Genomic DNA, 16,895 nt, shown 5'->3' on the forward strand with positions numbered 1-16,895 from the left:
CGGAGTGGCCGCCCCAAGCACCTGCTTGGCAAGCTGGTGCCTGAAGCCGGCCCTGTATACAATGTGCTATGCAGTGTTGTTGTGGAGAGAACTCCCTCTTCTGGCCTTCAGACAACCCCCCAACCTCATCATCAGATGCAAGCTCCCCACAGACCAGAACACACCAACTCAAAGTGGCACCAGACCCTGCCAGAAAAACAGATGCAAAACCTGCAGCCATATCTCCACTGCTAAAATGATCAACACCCTCCCCCCAACACACCTTTCAAGATCCCTGGGTCCTACACATGCATATAACAACATGTGGTGTACCTCAGCCAGTGCACTAAATGCCCCACATCAAGTATGTGGATGAAACCAGACAATCACTATTCTGTTGAATGAGCTCACACACAAGAAAACAATAAAAGACAAAACACAAGGCAATCACTCGTATCTGACTTCATCCTCAAAGGAAACTTGCACAACACTTTCAAAAGATGAGCCTGGGCACTTAAATTCATAACTTTGCTAAACACTAAGAATCATGGCTTTAAGAAAGACACTGGATTTAGGGTTTATTACAACCATCTGCAACCCACTAACCCTTCTTTTTGTCCTATAACTACAGAGCTGTTAACAGGCCACTTCATCTTGAATGGTCCCTTAGAATATGTGCTAAACTATCTATTCCATCTTGTATTTAGCTGTGACACTTTCAGTACCTTTTCCAGACCTGAAGAAGAACTCTCTGTCGCTCTAAAGCAGTGGTTCTCAAACTTTTGTACTGGTGACCCCTTTCACATAGCAAGCCTCTGAGTGCGACCCCCCTAATAAATTAAAAATACTTTAAAATATATTTAACACCATTATAAATGTTGGAGGCAAAGCACGGTTTGGGGTAGAAGCTGACAGCTCGCAACCGCCCCATGTAATAACCTCACGATCCCCTGAGGTGTCCCGACCCCCAGCTTGAGAACCCCTGCTCTAAAGCTTGTATCTCTCAGCAACAGAAGTCAGTCCAATAAAAGATATTACCTCACCCACTGTGTCTCTCTCTATGTTATGCCAGATGCAAAAAATAAACACACTGTAAATACCATACATATTTTCCCCTTTACAAATTTCTAGCCGTTTTGGTAGTTCCAGGGGTAACACAAAAGTATGCATCACAAGCTGATAGCATTACTTTCATTTCCAGGGGATTACTCCCCCAGATCACCACAGTTTTAAACATAGGTCACATTTTATACTTAGCCTTCTTTACAATTTTCCTTTATTTAAGCTACCTTAAGGATGAAATCTTGTTCTGCATCTCTTGGCTTATCTTTAGTTCTTCACCAGATCCGCCTTCTCTATGGACAGGCTCTGTAGTCAGTCCTGTCACCCATCCTGAAAGAAACATACAAAGAACTATGAAATATTCCTTATAAATTACAAACAAGAAAGCATTTGAAAAGTCCTAACTGAGCCACACTGCCTTAACACTGTAGAACATAAGAGGCAGAACTGTCGAGAAGACAGGCAGTCAAGGTGTGGGCTCTATTCCCAGTTTTGATACTGATTCAGAACAATGGGGTTGGGCATGGATTTTCAGAGTTGAGCAATTTTGAGATCTGATGAAAAGTGCTAATAATGTGCTAATTAATTGTTGTATTACTTAATGTTGATCCTCTAACAGAGGTTCCAATGACACCATGGATAGTTCGTTTTTAAGGATAAAAATGCAGTAAAATGTTGTATAATGGACCAAGTATGCGGCTCAGCATAGGTACATGTACTTCTGTTTCTATATCTCTTTTAAATCAGTAGTGTTTTGCTTCATTTCACCATTTCAGTATGGCATCCAGATTGGAACAAAGAGCACTTGATTTGGCTTTGTCTTGACACCCCAACTATGTTTATGTGGATTTGAATGGTTTCTAGACCTTTTCAATGATTTCAGCCCCTTTAAAGGGGGAATAGTGACACAGTATTGTTACAAAATGTACCATGAAAACTAATGTACACGTCCAGTACAGTAGACGCTTGTTTGCAGTAACACCTTGTAAGTGCAAATGCTGCTTATGAGCAAAATTTCCCCTGGGAACACTTTCCTTGCTGTGAATTGTCGATACTCCCCATAGCAGCAACAGCCACTTAGGGCTTGTCTACACTTACTGGAGGATCGACGCTGTGGCGATCGATGCACTGGCGATCGATTTAGTGCGTCTAGTGAAGACCCTCTAAATCGACTGCCGATCACTCTCCCGTTGACTCCTGTACTCCACCTGATGGAGAAGAGTAAGATGAGTCGACGGGAGAGCGTCTCCAATCGACATCGCGTAGAGCGGACCCCGCGGTAAGTAGATCTAAGCTACGTCGATTTGAGTTACGCTATTCACGTAACTCAAATTGTGTAGCTTAAAATCAACTTTTCTCTTTAGTGTAGACAAGGCCTTAGGAGCAACATAGCAAAAAGTTGTTACTAATGAGCGTCTCAAACCTCTCAGCCATTTTTCAAACAATAAAAAGCCTCAATCAAGGACTATGCATAAAAAAAAGCAGAAAATACATAAAATAAAAAAATGCTACAGTGCCAAATTCAAATCTATCGTTTGCTGCTCTAAACATTATTTTTGTGATCCACCAAACCTAATGTACTTTGCACTCCTACTGCAGTTTACCTTAGGAAGCCCACAGCTAGATATTTTCCTTCCTCCACCTCTTTCAGAGCTTGTCCAGAAAATCTTCTTATAGCTTCTGTGATCTTTACAGTAACATTATCACAGACAGTGAGGAACCGCAGGGATACTTTAGAGCAGATCCTCAGCTGGTATAAATTGTAATAGCTCATACTACTAAGGCAATGGAGCTAACAATTTACACCAGATGAGGATCTGCCCCACAGCCTGTTAGCCTTCTGCGGACTGCACTGTACACACAAAGTAAACATTTGCCATTGACTCAGTCTAAAACCTACTATAAAGGTTAACACAATTAAAACTTGGATTTCAGCAAATCAGATTTGAAACCCAACAATAATTTTTTTTAAAAAGTGAGCTTTTACTGTTTTAAACTATCGAGCAAAACATATACAACACTTTTCTTACTAGATGTCCCTCACGGACAGACCAGTGCTACTGAGGGTCTACTGAAGACTTCAGGTCTACATAAGCCTCCTTACGAAAGGTAATCTTGTTTTCTAATTTCTCAAAAGTGGCTGCTTTGACAGCTCCAAAAGTTCAGCACTACTGAAAAGGCAAAAGAAGCAAAACAAAGCTGATAAGACACCTAGCAAGATGCATATTCATGACTAAGAGGAACATAGAAAAGACAGACAATGAACCAAAAAAAGATAATATTCACAACTACAAAATTATGAAACTGTAAACTATTCCATCATGTATAAAATCTAAACATTTCTAATGTACTCATCACTGTTATACAGTTGCCTATACCTGACAATAACTAACTGCTGTAGTATACTACAGTGAGATATAAAGTGAAAAATCACAGGGTTTTAATGCAATTTAAAATATATACAATAAAATGTTTCCCACACTCAGAAGTATTTTAAAAGCAGAGAATTTTGTGCCAGAATACTATTCTTTTGTAACCAGAACAAATTACACTGTATTAATAAAATTCCAGCTCCATTAACAGCACAGTTTGCTTAACCATTATAATACCAATAGCCAAAATTCTTTTAAGTATTCAATAGACAACTTACCTGAATATGTGGATGCTAAGATTTCATCATACCCATCCTTTCCTACACAGCCACCCTGGATAGATGTGATGCTCTCTGACAAGGCCTACAAAATATAAAAACAGACGAGCACTCAGGAGATAGCACTCATATAAAATGAATAAAGTAATGTGTTTAAAGAAAAGAAAAAAAAAAAAAACACTTCCCCTTCTGTAATTGTAGTGCAGAAAATCTATTCAGATGCACAACAGCTCAAATGTATAAGAAATACTTAATTACCTGTTATTGTGTTTCAGCACATATATTTTTGGTTCTACTGTATATGTACCTTGAAAGACATATTAGGAACTGGTTTATAAAGTAAAACCTTGATGCACAGTCTAATTTTCAAACAGTAATTACCAGAATGTGCTGGAAGGAAAGAAGAGTGACTATGAATTAAATCCACTATTTTAAACAATTAGTAATAAATACAGCCATACCAGAAAGTATAAATTTTAAAGAGTCACTTGTTTATTTAAGAGGGGGAAAAAAATCAATATATTTTAAAGTTTTGGGGGTGGTTTGTGTTTGGTTGGCTGTTTTGTTTAGATTGTTTTACTAACCTGAGTTAGTAACACCATCTTAAGTTATAAAAAAAGAGAGAACTTTCAAAATGTATTTTTACCATTTGTGCTGTTTAATTTTAGCATTTCATTCAAATTGACTGGCCTGTTTCACTTTCTGGTTCTCACATATTAGCATATTCCTTTTGTGTTGGGGTTTCTACCATTACATGGAAGCATAAAATTTTAAAATACAAATAACATTTTTGAATTCATAACAGTTTTGGTAAGCCCTTGGCCATTTTTGTAATTGCTATTATACAGTGTGCCTAAAAATAAAATGAAGTACAGCACTGAACAAACCACCTTTTAAACACTCTTTGACAGCACATAAGAATATAGCTATACCGTGCAGACAGAACGGCTGCAGACCGTTTAAATAAATAAATTTATATAAAATGTTTAATAATGACTGAAGGGCAAGGAAGACAGTGCAAATACATATCTATGGCATACCATTGGTTTAGCTGTAACAATATAGTTAGAGCCCTACCAAATTCACAGTCCATTTTGGTCAATTTCACGGCAACAGGGTTTTAAAATTAGTCAATGGCACGTTTTCAGATGTTTACATCTGAAATTTCAGGGTGGTGTAATGGTTGGGGGCCTGACCCAAAAGGCGGTCAGGGTGGGAAAAGTCACAAGGCTATCATAGGGGGGCCATGGGAGTGCTACCCTCAGCAGTCTCTCACCCAAGTGGAGCTGTGGAGCTTCCTGCAGCCGGGGGCTGACAGCTGGAGCCGTGGAGCTTCCTTCAGCTGGGGCAGATCCCGGAGGTATGTCTAACCCACCCCAGGAGGGGCCCCTTCAGTGGAAGAGGAAATCTCATCCCGCCCCATCCCTGGTTGGGACTAGCAACTGGAGGCCTGCGGAAGGTAGGAGCCCTGGGCTGGGTGCCAGATTTCACAGGGAGATCAGATTTCACAGTCTGTGATGTGTTTTTGGTAGGCTGTGAATTTGGCAGGACCCTAAATATAGTTACAAATAAAAATTAAGAAATTAAACAATTATAATTAATTTCTTTTCTAATTTAAAGCAAATAAGTTTAAAATATGCCCTGTGAAGAGGGCATTTCTTGTGATGAGCTTACGTGATCATATCGAAGGACAGGCTCATTTGTGCTGTCGAAGTTATAGATTTCTAACATACCATCATCTCGGCCAACAAGTAATTCTTTAACTCCATCACCCAGAATGTCAAAGTTATCAATACATAAGATACCTATAAATAAATTAAAAAAGTCTTATGAATAACAAACTGGCTGCTCATTTCATCTTTTGTCTCTCAATGAACTATTTGCAAAGTAGCCCATGAAAAAAGGTATTACAGTGCATTAGTAGTCTTAAAAAAACAAATTGACAGAGCATTCTTGCTAAGTTTGTAAGGTTTTATTAATGCCATTTTTGGCTTCTGAGTAAAATGAGTGACTTCATCACTTTGTTATGAGAAACAATGTACTGGACTAAGTAGGTAAAAAACAGAACTATATTCCAATGCAAAGCACAGAAATAAAGAGACTTAATAGAAATCAACTGTAAAGAACCCAAAACCAAATCTAAGATTCAGGCCCCTTTAAAGCATCTCACAGTCACGCAAAATCAAAATCACTACTCATATTTGAAAAATGACGTAATACTAAGAAGTTTACTAAAAATATTTTTGAGTGACAAAAGAATGAACATAGCAGCATGCTCTACAAGCATATGAGATGACTGGGTTCTATTCATGGTCCTTCCCTTTTCAGAGGAACAACACCTGAGATTGCTGCAGAGGCAGCATAAACATAAAAGGGAATCAATGTCCTGGAAATCAAAGCAATAATTTTTGGCCATTTAAAGAATAGTGGAGCGTCAAAAAGAGCCTTGGCCAATCCTCAGACTGAAAGCAGGTACAAAGTGACAAAAACCAATATTACACAGGGACAGTGATAACCTGTGCTGGGGGAAGAATTCAAAATGCCATAGGTTTGGAAACATGATTTTCATATTTGGATTTATAAGTACAACCACCACTACAGCAGACAGTCAAATTATATATATGAAATAATTTAAAGGAATATATTTTTTAAAAGTTCACCTTAAAATAGTAAACAAAAGCATACTAAATAAGAACTGGAAATAAACTGCATGAAGAATAAGAAAAAAAAAACCAAGACAAAAACTTCTTCAGTTAGTTCAAAACATTACACTTCTTCAGCAAGAGGTCAGGAGCAAGGAAACGGAGTACTCAAGTTACTGTAATATACAGGCAAAACTGTGATGTATCTTCAAAATATTTACCACAACACAAAAAATACCCATAAGTATAATGAAATTTACTAGTAACTTTATTTCATTCGGCCTGGTGTATAATGGAATGCCAATGATCTGGAAAGATTACCAAGATACATACCTCCTCTCTTCTTCTCATTTCTGACTTCCCACTTATGTACCGGAGATGCACTTGAAACCTGAATGAGACCAACTTTCCCATCAGATGTTCCAAACAGAAGTTCTTCTCCAGAATCACCTAAGCATATAGGTACTATATTGGTTCTATTTTTTACATCTATTTATTATGTTTTAAACTATTCAAATATTTTAAAGACTTAAGTCTTTTCTTTAATATTTTCCTTCAGAATGTAATGTATGAATCACAAAATATTCAAATTCATGTTCTGCAACAGAATTACCAGACTTTTTCAAAACACAGTGGAAGAAACAAGGCTAGAACTTCAGAAGATGGACACTCAAACATCTTGAAAACTATGGGTATTTTAATAATTTGTTCATTCCTGTTCTTCTTACATGTGTGCATCTCTCACTCAACTCAATAGCTGTTAATGTAAAAGGAGCAGGACATCAATTATATAAATACTGAATACATTAAAAGTAAGGATATTTTCCCCAGCTTCTGAAAAGACTAGCAAGAGAAGTACTTCCCTCTCATTCCTCTTCCCCCACCCCCATTAGATGGTTTGTGGAGAGGTCTTCAAAAAGACAAAACTAAACAAAACTACCTCACTCATTCACCTCCCTGGATAAGGGCTACAGAATCCAGCTTCTGCTAAGTGGGATTTTAAAGGGAAATTTATTCTCCCTCCCAAACCAGCTGCTGCCATCACAGTGCTACTTTCAAATGGCCTGACTGAAAGAAAATGGATTAGGAGCCAGATTAGAGCCATTCATTAAGTTTTTTGACCTATGGTGCTAAATTCAGGTGACAGAAGATAGCAAAAGGGCTGGCTAAACAATTTTAAACTTTAAGGTTGTGTCTACCCTACAGAGACTATGTCAGCATAGGTATGCTGGCATAACCCCATAGTGTAGATGCAGCCTACACCACCAAAAGGGGTTTTTCATTAGTGTAGACCACCTCCTCCCTGAACAACGTTAGCTACATTGACATAAGCACTCTTCTGTTGACATAGCTGCATCTACCCTTGGGGTTAGCCTGGCATAACTATGTTGGTCAGGGGTGTGATTTTTAAGTTTAGGCCAAACCTAAATTAGATCTCTCCTCCATATGCCCACATCATGACAGCTCTGCTCAACCTTCTCATTCACCAAATCACAGCTACTGAAGATAAGTGTAAAGAAATCCACAGTACAGTGAAAGATCAATGTCCATGAAAAGAATTCCCACATCACGCAAAAAATAAAGGCAAAGGCCCTGTTTTTCATTTACAGTAATGTTACTTTTCATATCAGTGGTAGTTTAAAAGGACCTTAAAGGGAATGTAAATGCAATTTGCACTCCCTTTGTGGCCCCTTTACACTGCCAAAGTGGTGTAAAGAGTCTTAGGGTATGTCTACACTACGAGGGTAATTCGATTTTACTTAAATCGAATATGTGGAATCGATATTGCAAAGTCGAACGTGTGTGTCCACACTAAGGACACACTAAGGACAGTAATTCGACTTTGTGAGTCCACACTAACGGGGCGAGCGTCGATATTGGAAGCGGTGCACTGTGGGCAGCTATCCCACAGTTCCCGCAGTCCCCGCTGCCCATCGGAATTCTGGGTCGAGCCGCCAATGCCTTCTGGGTAAAAAAAATTTGTCGTCATCCGTCTGTCACTAACGCCCTCCCTCCCTCCATGAAAGCGCCGGCGGGAAATCAGTTCGCGCACTTTTCTGGTCAGTGACAGCGCGGACGCCACAGCACTGCGATCATGGATCACGCTGCGACCATCGCTGCACTTGTGGCCGTTCTCAACACCTCGCAGCTTATCATACACCTTTCCCTGAGGCAGATGCAGAGAAATCGGGCGAGGAGGCTACGGCACCGCCGTGAGAGCCTGAAGTCGGAGAGTGGCACAGAGCTGTCAGAAACCACGAGCCCCAGCGCCCAGGACATCACGGTGGCAATGGGGCATGTGGATTTTGTTGAACGGCGATTCTGGGCCCGGGAAACAAGCACGGACTGGTGGGACCGTATAGTGCTTCAGGTCTGGGATGAATCCCAGTGGCTGCGAAACTTTCGCATGCGGAAGGGGACTTTCCTCGAACTTTGTGAGTTGCTGTCCCCTGCCCTGAAGCGCAAGGACACCCGCATGCGAGCAGCCCTCACTGTCCAGAAGCGAGTGGCCATAGCCCTCTGGAAGCTTGCAACGCCGGACAGCTACCGGTCAGTCGCGAACCACTTTGGTGTGGGCAAATCTACCGTGGGGGTTGTTGTCATGCAAGTAGCCAAGGCAATCGTGAAGGTACTGCTCCCAAAGGTAGTGACCCTGGGAAACGCGCAGGTCATCATAGATGGCTTTGCCGCGATGGGATTCCCAAACTGCGGTGGGGCTATCGATGGGACTCACATCCCTATCCTGGGACCGGACCACCAGGCCAGCCAGTACATCAATAGAAAGGGCTACTTTTCAATGGTGCTGCAAGCACTGGTGGACCATCGGGGACGGTTTACAAACATCTACGTCGGATGGCCGGGCAAGGTTCATGACGCTCGCGTGTTCAGGAACTCTGGTCTGTTTAGACGGCTGCAGGAAGGTATTTACTTCCCAGACCACAAAATAACTCTTGGGGATGTGGAGATGCCTACAGTCATCCTCGGGGACCCAGCCTACCCGCTAATGCCCTGGCTCATGAAGCCCTATACTGGCGCCCTGGACACAGAAAAAGAACTGTTCAACTACCGGCTGAGCAAGTGCAGAATGGTAGTGGAGTGTGCTTTTGGCCGTCTCAAAGGGAGATGGAGAAGCTTACTGACTCGCTGTGATCTCAGTGAAACCAATATCCCCATCGTTATTGCAGCTTGCTGTGTGCTCCACAATCTGTGTGAGAGCAAGGGGGAGACCTTTATGGCGGGGTGGGAGGTTGAGGCAAATAGCCTGGCTGCTGATTACGTCCAGCCAGACAGCCGGGCCATTAGAAGATCCCAGCGGGACGCCCTGTGCATCCGGGAGGCTTTGAAAGCTAGGTTCCTGAGTGAGCAGGGCAACCAGTGACTTTTCAGTTTGTGGACAGAAAAGCTGAACCTGCCCCCGTTTCTTTACCCAGTTCATTTTGACTATCCTCTCCAGTTACATACCCCCTTCACCCCCTTCCCCTTCCCAAAAAATAAAATCATTTCGATTTTGTTAATGAACACCGTTGTCTGTGTTGCTGTTTTCGCGGGAATATTTTAAACCGGGGACGCAGACTGTGGCGGGGGGCGGGTTCAGTGTTCTGATGCAAATGATGCTTCTAAACTCCCGGAATGCCAGGCTCCGCACTGGTGGACTGGTTATTTCAATGGAGAACATGAAAAACACCTCCCAGACTGACCAGGGTAACCAGTGACTGCACTGTGTATGTGTCCTGATGCTGGACCTGACACCGCCTCTGTACCCTGCTAAAGGTCACTGTCCTGCCCAATTACCAAGCCCCTTCCCCCCCTCCAGACAGACTCTCCCTCAAAAGAACCTGACTGAAACAGTAATGGAGAGAAACAAACATTTTATTGCGAACCAGACATGAAACGTGGGGGGTGAAACTTGGACGGGGGCTTGTGTGAGGTGGGTAGGAAAGGACTTATGAAATTTTGGGGAATGTCAGCCTTCTAGTGCTAGAGCAGTCTGCAGGGGTTGACTGAAAGTTTTAACGGCCCTTGCCGCCCCTCCTTCTTTGGAGTTTGGGTGAGGGTGGTGTGGGACTTGGTGGCGGGTGAGGGCGGTTACAGATAGACTGCAGCGGGGCTCTGTCCTCCTGCCTCCGGTCTTGCAGAACATCCACAAGGCGCCGGAGCGTGTCCGTTTGCTCCCTCATTAGTCCAAGCAGCTTTTCAGTAGCCTGTTGGTCCTCCTGACGCCACTTCTCCTCCCGTTCCATGACTGCTCGGTGCATTTGTGACAAGTTCTCCCTCCACTGTGTCTGCTGGGCTGCCTGGGCTCGGGAGCATCCCATTAGTTCTGAGAACATGTCTTCACGCGTCTTCTTCTTCCTCCGCCTAATCTGCGCTAGCCTCTGGGAGTGTGCTGACAGGCTGGGTTGGGAGACAGTCGCAGATGTGTCTGTGTGAATTGTGAAAAGGGAGTGAATTCCTGAGACAGATAAATGAAATTGTATACAAAGAACCTAGTCTTTCTCTGTGAACAAGACCATGCACTGCACCTCTCACATGCGCACTCAGGACAAGGTCGAATTTTCGGCCGTCGCCTTCAGTGCCTGTGGACTTGCGGAGGTCTTGGAGTGATCTGAGAAGCGTGGCTGGAGACCTGAACTTCTGGAGCGGGCAATAATGGTAAGCCGCAGACTTGTGGCTGCTTAAAACTCCAGCAGTAGCACTGGCCTCCTTTCACATTGAAAGCAATGCCAGTCTCTGCTGCCAGCAATCAGGACAGCATCAACTCTGCCCCTGTCCCACCCCCTCGCGGCTGTCCCAGGGAAAGATCCCTGTATGCTGCCCCTCTCCCTCCACCGCGTGGCTGTAAAGCAGTCCCAATACTAACATTCCCCTCCCTAATTCAAAGCAGGGCGTCATGAGCGACATCACCCTTCTGAGGATCCCGGACACCCAGAGAGAACGCATGCTGCGGGAAAGCATGCAGAAACCGGGGCCGTATGCCGCCATGCTATGTCGGGCCATGATCCCGGAGTACTTGATTGTGGCGTGGAGGGGGCATGTCTGCTACCACGGAGGGCCCACTAAGATCGCCCTACCCCGGAACCTGATCAACAGGCTTGAGCTCTACCTCCACGAGACCTACGAGGAGTTCTCCTACGAGGATTTCTCGTCGATCCCCGGCCACATTGACCGGATTTTCGCGTAGGTGCACTGGGACTATGGAGTGGAGCGTCTTGGGCCTGGGAATCATGGAGTAACGGACATTGTGAAAATTTTTTAAAACACTTGGGACTAAATTGAGAAGAGCCTAAGACAGAGAAATCATGAAAACCCATTTGTTACCTTTGTAAATATTCCTGTTTTGTACCTGATTATTTTTTTACTAGTTTACAGAACTTTTATAAATGTACATTGTTAATAGTATAAATATTACCGTTCTGTTTTAAATAAATGTTTACATGTTTACAGCACTTACTGCTTGATCCTTCCCCTGATTCTGTGTCCGGGGTTTGGGATGGGGACGGTTGGTACGGGATCTCGGTAAGGGTGATGAAGAGCTCCTGGCTGTCGGGGAAATCAGCGGTGCCAGCGCTGTCGACTGCCTCGTCCTCCTCATCTCCTTCTTCATCTTCCCCGTCCGCTGTCATGTCCGACGAGGAACCGGCCGCGGACATGATCCCATCCTCGGAGTCCACGGTCAGGGGTGGGGTAGTGGTGGCGGCCGCTCCCAGGATGGAATGCAGTGCCTCGTAGAAACGGGATGTGTGGGGCTGGGATCCGGAGCGTCCGTTAGCCTCTTTTGTTTTTTGGTAGCCTTGTCTCAGCTCCTTGATTTTCACGCGGCACTGCGTTGCATCCCGGCTGTAGCCTCTCTCTGCCATGGCTTTGGAGATCTTCTCGTAGATCTTAGCATTCCTTCTTTTGGAGCGCAGCTCTGAAAGCACGGACTCATCGCCCCACACTGCGATGAGATCCAAGACTTCCCGATCAGTCCATGCTGGGGCCCTCTTTCTATTAGATTGCACGGCCATCTCTGCTGGAGAGCTCTGCATAGTTGCCACTGCTGCTGAGCTCCCCTCGATGTCCAAAGAGGAACTGAGATTCAAACTGCCCAGACAGGAAAATGAAAATGAATTCAAATTTTCCCGGGGGTGTGGCTGGTCAGAGCATCCGAGCTCGGACTGCTGTCCAGAGCGTCAACAGAGTGGTGCACTGTGGGATAGCTCCCGGAGCTATTACCGTCGATTTCCATCCACACCTAGCCTAATTCGATATGGCCATGTCGAATTTAGCGCTAATCCTCTCGTTGGGGAGGATTACAGAAATCGATTTAAAGAGAGCTTTATGTCGAACTAAATGGCTTCCTGGTGTGGACGGGTGCAGGGTTAATTCGATATAACGGCGCTAAAGTCGACATAAAAGCCTAGTGTAGACCAGGCCTTAGAATAAAAGAGGATCAGGGCCAGAGACAGAAAAAGGTATGTGGGAGAAACTATCAAGTCCTTCCCCTCCTGAACAACCCCCATGCCCAAATCGCTGCAGGCCTCTCTCACCATGTCTGGATAGGAGGTTATGATATTCCCCGAAGTTCCACTTCGTGCCTCTTAGTGCTTGTGTATGCTTAAAACACTGCAGCAGCACAGCTGCACCACCATAGACTTCAATGTAGACACTACCTATGCTGACAGGAGGGCTTCTCCCATGAGGAGATGAATTCCCTATGCCTAGGTGATGGTAGCTAGGTTGACAGAATAATTCTTCTATCAACCTAGTGCTAGTTTACACCAGGGGTTAGGTCAGTATATCCGTCTCTCATACCTGCGAAACATGTAGCTAAACTGAAGTAAATTACTGGTGTAGGCCAGGCCTTAGCCTCTTACTCCTGCCTGAAGTGGACAAAGGCTGCATTTAATAACACAAGTGCTAGTTATGTTTCTGTATGAAAAATGGAGCTTTGGACATATGAAACTTTGAACAAAAGACTAACAGGAATCTTGCTTTGTCTCTTAACCAGAGCAATTCTGTTATTGGCAATGAGCTAATTAGAAATGTTCTGACATAAAAGTTTATCAGTCACAATTCTATCAAAGCTACCAAATGTTATATGTACACTATTATAAGAAAAAACTGCATGGTCAGAGCTGTGACCCTTTCTGCATTTTTCAGCTTCTAGACAATGTTAACTAAGGTTCTACAATATTTGTAAATAAGACATCCAGATTTTGATACTTGTATTTAAAATACATTTCAGTGAAATACTGATATATTTAAGATCTAGTTACCACCATTTCCATTGTTTAAAGCAAGAACAGTAGGCGGTCCAGAAACTTCCACTTCATATAGCAAATCAGACCCCTACAGATGAAGAAGAAAGAAGAGTTTTTAAAATGATCCATTTAAAAAAAAAATCACTTAAAATTGCATAAGTATGTGTATTCTGTGTTACACATATGGATAAACTTGCTATGTTTGTGTTGGTAACCTTTCAAAACTACAGAACAGTGAAGTGTATAAATGGAGTACAAGACTGTTTTTTTATTAAAAGATGTTAAGTAAGATGTTTAAAATGTATTTCTAGTGTTTTTAAACTCAGTTTTTGTGGCAATATAACCTGAAAATTCATGTACCAATACAGTTGCCAACTTTTACGTGGTAAATAAGCACCCCGACTTTCACAATAAGCCAAAAATCAAGCTAATCCCATTTCAAAACAAGGCCAAAACAAGCCAATCCCTAAGAATCCCAACACTCTATTCGACTAGATCCCCCCAGCGTGCAGCCTGGGACTGTGGTGGGCCCGTTGTGCACCCGTGACTCTCTCCCCCACTTTCCTCCTGCTTGCCGGGAGCCAATCAAAAAAAAAGAAGCAACAAGCTACAAGCCAAAAGCTAGCCAACAAGCAACTCGCAAGCCAATTAAGCCAAAAACAAGCCCAATTTCTGTATTTTTTCCCCGGGGTTGGCATGTCTGGTATACATGTAATGATCTTTCACATAATTATTTTTATGATTTATAGAGTTAATAAAACTTGATCTGATTAAGTGATTTATTCAAATTGAAAATGTATATATTATGAGAGACAGATTTAAGCTCCCATCCTACAAACACATGTGTTTAAATTTTACTCATATGAGTAGTGCCATTGAAATCAATGGGATTACTCACTTAAATTATAAGGAACTATAGCTTAAGTTAACGATACATGTGAGTAAAAATGTAGGATCAAGGTCTAAGCAAGTGCACACCCACACACACCTTTAAGCAGAATTTCACTAATCCTTACCTCACTAGCCTACAAATGTTAATTCTTATAAAAACAGCACTCATCTCACTTCTCAGCAGATTGAAGAGTAGTAGACGACGACGACTACTACATTATAAAATATGCTATAGAATATTTATAGCCAATATACAAAGCATACTTCATGATGTGTTAGATTTGATATTTTAAAATTGTGTTTGTTTGCTTACTTAACATTTCACAAAATTCAATAATTCACAGTAACAACAGGGAGTCCGGTGGCACCTTAAAGACTAACATTTATTTGAACTTAAGCTTTCGTGGGTAAAAAACCCACTTCTTCAGATGCATGGAGTGGATCTTATAGTCAGTAGTGTGAATTAGTGAGGTTCCATGGTACCAGTAAAGGAAGTGACAAAAAAGCAAAGTTTTTTAACCTGTAAAACTCTAAGGACTCTATCCTGGCATGCCAATATTGGTCTAATGCAAGACAGTTTCTCTACTGGAAGACAGAGGACATCATTGATTTTATCTCCTGACAGGAAGTAGTGCTGGTCCTTGCAGTCACAGTAATGGTTATAGATATAGCTTGCACAAAGAAAGAGATCTGCTCCCGATATATGCCTGAGAAAAAGAAAAGTATTTAATTTTGTCAGCATTTAAAGTTATAGTGATATTCTCTTCGGCCCAATATACATGTGGATCAAGTTACACACATGTATAACTGTTTGTACATTCAGAGCCTTACTGAGCAAAATAAGCAACTAATCTGTTTAAATAGATTAAACCTGTTATTTTCTACAAAATATAAAATCATATACTTAAAATTCCTTTATTTTTTTCCCCTATAGTTTATTTTCATCTCTGCATAAGGGTCTGCAGACAACAAATGCTAAAGAGACCTTACTAATACTCTTCATAATATAAATTTAAAGAGAAACAAAATTATTGAAAAGAAAAGAAACGCCCTCTTGATTAAAGCATGTTCAGGCAGAGTTCCCCCTGAGCCTTTTAGAATAGGATGAGAGAACATAAAAAATGATCTCCATGTGTGTCTCAAGAGAAGTAGTTAAGGCATTTTTAAAATACATTTTTAGAAGCACAATATAAGCCAGGTGAGTGGGGGCATTGTTTTGATTTAGGTTTTTTTGGTAAATATATTAGATTAAATTTTGGTAAAAGGTGAGCAAGAGAAAGGGCTCAGTAAAAAAAAATAAAAAATAAAGAATGAATGGGAGTAGAAAATTTAAACATGATGGAGCAGTAACCCTTTTGGACTTTGGAGGAACACTCCAAAAAACTAAACAAACGTTGAAGATTAACTGTAAAGCAAAAACAATTGAGTGAACACAGATTCTGAGTTAAAATGACTCGCCATAACTAGAATGGTGAAATAGAAGGGTGACATTCTGCACACAAGTAAGTTTTCACTAAGGCCTTGGGTAAATTTTCTAATGTGCCCAAGTTACTCTAGGAGCCTAAATTCTATATTTAAGAGTGACTGAGGCATTAATCCCTTGTCTATAGAGGTTTTAGCCACCAGTGAAGCCATACTGACATAGTTATAATAGTGCAAACTTCTAGCGTGGACAGTTTACAACTATGTCTTGTGTGTACATTGGGGTTTGTACCATTATAACTACATCGATCAAAAAGCTAAAATCCAGAGTGTAAACAAGTCCTATGTAAAGTTACACTCCTCCCCCCTCAATATCTGTTAATTTACTGGTTCACCAAAAGCATTCCACAATGCAGCATTCTGTGACACCCTAAGTATCAGGAGTCTCATCACAGATGATGGATTGCAATGTTACATTCTGGATATCTTCAGTCAACACAGAAAATTAACATTTTTGGTCAACCAATTAGGTCACTTTTGGAATGATGTTTTGCCTCACCTACCACGTAAGTAGCAATGAAATGATTAAATGTAGTTCAATATGTTTTCTCTTAAACTGAGTGACAAAGTTGAAAATATTTTGTACTGAATGAAGCTTTGAGAATAAAGATATGTACATTTTAGTATTTATGTTCCTAGTTTACTTATAAGAGTTATTTAAGTATAACTTTTTAATATTAATTCAGACCCAAATACAAAAAAGAAAAGCATACAGATCTGTTTTTTGGGGGCCCGTTTCAAAAATTATGTCTACATTAATAAATGTGGCAATTCAATGGTGTGCTCCATTTAGGGTGATCAGATGTCCCGATTTTATAGGGACAGTCCTGATTTTTGGGTCTTTTTCTTCTATAGGCTCCTATTACCCCCCACCCCCTGTCCCGATTTTTTACACTTGCTGTCTGGTCACCCTAGCTCCATTTGTTTCACTGCATAACAGGACAG

At 41.8% G+C, this 16,895-nt stretch overlaps 1 protein-coding gene across 1 annotated transcript in view; it reads right to left on the minus strand.

Moving 5' to 3' along the window:
* The window catches only part of BBS7 (Bardet-Biedl syndrome 7), a 51,990-nt gene that overhangs the window by 26,489 nt on the left and 8,606 nt on the right, over positions 1 to 16,895 (minus strand). Inside the window, exons 5-10 of the mRNA XM_026647803.1 lie at positions 14,989 to 15,175; positions 13,593 to 13,665; positions 6,667 to 6,783; positions 5,366 to 5,496; positions 3,692 to 3,776; positions 1,269 to 1,371 (exon numbers count right to left, since the gene is read on the minus strand). Coding sequence (XP_026503588.1) covers positions 1,269 to 1,371; positions 3,692 to 3,776; positions 5,366 to 5,496; positions 6,667 to 6,783; positions 13,593 to 13,665; positions 14,989 to 15,175 — 696 coding nt within the window. The remainder of the gene's footprint in view (positions 1 to 1,268; positions 1,372 to 3,691; positions 3,777 to 5,365; positions 5,497 to 6,666; positions 6,784 to 13,592; positions 13,666 to 14,988; positions 15,176 to 16,895) is intronic.

This window comes from Terrapene carolina, unplaced genomic scaffold, assembly GCF_002925995.2.
Source record: "Terrapene carolina triunguis isolate 2854851 unplaced genomic scaffold, T_m_triunguis-2.0 Scaffold66, whole genome shotgun sequence".
Taxonomy (NCBI): domain Eukaryota; kingdom Metazoa; phylum Chordata; order Testudines; family Emydidae; genus Terrapene; species Terrapene triunguis.